This window comes from Topomyia yanbarensis, unplaced genomic scaffold (genome assembly GCF_030247195.1).
Source record: "Topomyia yanbarensis strain Yona2022 unplaced genomic scaffold, ASM3024719v1 HiC_scaffold_274, whole genome shotgun sequence".
NCBI classification, from domain to species: domain Eukaryota; kingdom Metazoa; phylum Arthropoda; class Insecta; order Diptera; family Culicidae; genus Topomyia; species Topomyia yanbarensis.
In genome coordinates this window covers 40,950-44,179 of record NW_026683464.1, presented here as the reverse complement: position 1 = coordinate 44,179, position 3,230 = coordinate 40,950, and the positions used below count along the sequence as shown (strand labels likewise).

Genomic DNA, 3,230 nt, shown 5'->3' with positions numbered 1-3,230 from the left:
GGGTCAACGCTAGGGGCAGATCACTTGTGATGCATTTTTTAAAATCAACTAAATTAAATGCATTTCTTTCCATCAAAATAGAAATTCGTAATGTATTTTGCGTTGCGTGTAAGGCGTCAAAACCCTACAAAAAATTAGCCCTACATTCAGCAAAACGTCGAACAAAGTGAATCAGCGTAGGACGTTTGTTAAGCAAACTTTTCTGCGAGGGAGTGCAAAGTTGATGCAAAAATGGAAATGAAATGCATTTTTTCTAATTTGATGCAAATTTGTTATACATTTCTAGAGTGATCTGCTCCTAGAGTTGAACGAATGTATTAACTTTTTTATTGGTGCAGATTTTCTCAAAAAATAGATACAGAATAAAATGTGGCAACACTGATGCCAACCGCAATCACAGAAAGAAAAAAAATGTGCACACCTCGAGGTGTCTCCGTCTTGAGCAGCGGTTCTCAACCTTTTTTGTACCACGGACCCCTCAGAAATCGCCCTGGGTTGCTGCGGACCCCCATTCGATTTTGTATGCTATCAATATGTTATTTTTAGTTTGTTAGGAAACAAGACCTGAAATTTCAATCTGCACTCAGAAAATATATTTTTCCTCACGGACCCCCAGCAACGACTTCGAGGCCCCATAGGGGTCCGCGGACTCCAGGTTGAGAATCACTGGTTTTGAGTGTTGACGACGTACACGATTTTAGTGGAAGTGCTGACCGGACGTATTTTTTCACTTTGTGTTCTCTTAGCGTTGTTTCTTAATCACAATATAGTATAGCTTGAAGTATTCTGTTTTTATGGTTTATTCTAACTGTACACTAAATGCAACAAAATGAATTATCTTCGATGGTGGTCACAGCTGCTGCAGTTGTTTTTGCAATTTACGTAGTCAAGCGATTTTTCGGACGAACAGATCCACTTTATAACCAAACGATCAAGATAGTAACAAATTCTCGGGAATGCATACGCGTAATTGAAACGCTACGAACCCATTGCCAGGAGCACCCAATTCTTGGACTCGATTGTGAATGGGTAAGTGAACGAGGCAGGCGCTACCCTGTGGCCCTTCTGCAATTGGCAACGCACCGTGGATTCTGCGCACTATTCCGGCTGTGCGAGATGAGGCGGATTCCTTCTGAGTTGCGTAATCTTTTGAATGATCCAAGTATTTTGAAAGTCGGTGTTGGTCCGGACGTAGATGCAAACTATTTGGAGGAGGATTACAATATTCGTGTAATAAGAACACTGGATTTACGACACCTAGCGAGGGACAGTGGTTTTCCGTGGCCATACGGGATGGCTAATTTGGCTAAAAATGCGTTGGGGATTACGATGGATAAAGATTGGACTATCAGTGCCTCTGACTGGGAGTCCTCGGATTTAACTGATCGGCAGATTAAGTACGCAGCAAACGATGCACATGTGGCGGTGGAACTGTTTGAAGTACTTGCTAAGCGGTTTGTATCACGGTGGGTGACATTTGCTGTTGGTGAAGAGTTAACATTAACATTAGTTTAAATATTTCAGAGGAATTTTTACGTCACAAAGAGACTGGTTAGAGCGGGTGATGAAGAGCGTGGAATATTGCATTGATCAGCCATTTGTAGACACAAGTATAGTTTAAAAACGTAAAAAAAAGAACTCGATTTATAATGCATCCGCTACGGAGGCGGCGCTACGACCCGCCAGTATACAAACTTGAATGCAGTGATGATTTACGCATGCGAACATGTCATGATGATGTTCCACATATTTAACGTATAACTGCCAATCATGCTTCTATCTGCAACCTGGAAAATACTTTGAATGGAGCATTCTGATAGAATAGGAATTAAGAATCTCTACATACATCGATATAGCTTAATTTTATTATAATACATGGGTTAAGTTTGAATTTTTATAAAGGTATGTAGCCATATTTTTATGAAATACTTGTTATACGTTTAGGGTAGTACAATTTCCAATTTGCAAAATCCACTTGAGAAAAAAAAATTATAATTGTCGAAGCTATAGCAATTTCCGCAAAACGCGTTTTTTTCAAAGAGATTTGCCGTGACTACGATTCCAGTCCAACAGCTCAACAGAAACCATCAAACTAAAAAAAATCATTAGTATATGTACCTATGGTGTCCTTGAACAATCGATTTAAAAAAAAATTGTTTTTGGAAACGGGGACGATTTTTCCAAAAAAAAAAATTCGCCTGAAAAAAAATATTGGGGGGGAAGGGGAGGAGTTGCTTCTCTAATCTTCCGGTCATCACATCGCATGCTTTGGTATTGTTAGTATGAATAACAAACATGAAGATGTGACACAAGGCGCCAACAGCGCACTAAAATCCTGTCAATCCTATTTTTCATTGGATTGTCTGCTCTAAATATATCACCAGGGGACCATTCATAAATGATGTTGGATATTGACAATAGAGAAGAGCGTCACGTAACGAGATAAAAACTAAAAATTAATTTTAGACGTATCAGAGGATCAGGGATAAAAAAAACGAACAACATTGCTTATGAATGGCCCCACACAAAGAATATTCCATAACGAATATCACGTAACATCGGTGACAGAGCATTGGGATCAAGGCCAAGTCCCCCCTGGGTCGTGCAAAACTGAGAAGCAACATCAATTTAGGCACAGATAGCAGACGTCCATTTATTTTCATTTTGTTTTGTTTTGTCTTTTCATTTGTTTCTCCTGCTATGATGTCTAAATCGATCGAGCGTGACGGCCAAGGAAACGGAAAGCCAGTGGCCCAAACAGACCAGGAACAGTAGGGAGGACTACGAACAAGGGAAACCGACAACAGAGGAGAAATCGTTTATTTATTTATTATAGCTACGATACTAATCACAATTGTTTTGCTTTTCTTGTTTCGTTTCAGCAAACCAAAATCTATACGGATTAGCACATACGAACAGTTAGGCTTTGTAGGTTCTCATCTTGAGAAATGACAATGACACTGTACGAGATGGCGCTGGGCCTGTGGCCTTCGACTGGCATGGTCCATTCTCATTGATTCGGAAGTCTTCTTGGCTGGTTGGTAGATATGTGCTCCTACTTGCAAGTTGATCAATTCACTTGGGTGGGGGACATGTGGATCTTACTAGTTGTCGACTCTTTTGATCGTGAGTATGAGGCTAGTTCAGGAAAGGAGTGCAGGACTGGCACCTAGGAGATAGTTAATTATTCAGGACTTGTTCTTATGATTACTAAACTCGACCAAGCACAC

The 3,230-nt window shown here is 40.2% G+C and overlaps 1 protein-coding gene across 1 annotated transcript; it reads left to right on the top strand.

Annotated features, from left to right (window-relative positions):
* The first annotated feature begins 677 nt into the window (after window positions 1-677).
* On the top strand, window positions 678-2,024 carry LOC131695081 (exonuclease 3'-5' domain-containing protein 2-like). Its single transcript, XM_058983611.1, has 2 exons — window positions 678-1,466; window positions 1,525-2,024. Exons 1-2 carry the CDS (start codon window positions 820-822, stop codon window positions 1,619-1,621), a joined length of 744 nt encoding a protein of 247 aa, XP_058839594.1. The 5' UTR covers window positions 678-819; the 3' UTR covers window positions 1,622-2,024.
* The last annotated feature ends 1,206 nt before the right edge of the window (window positions 2,025-3,230 follow it).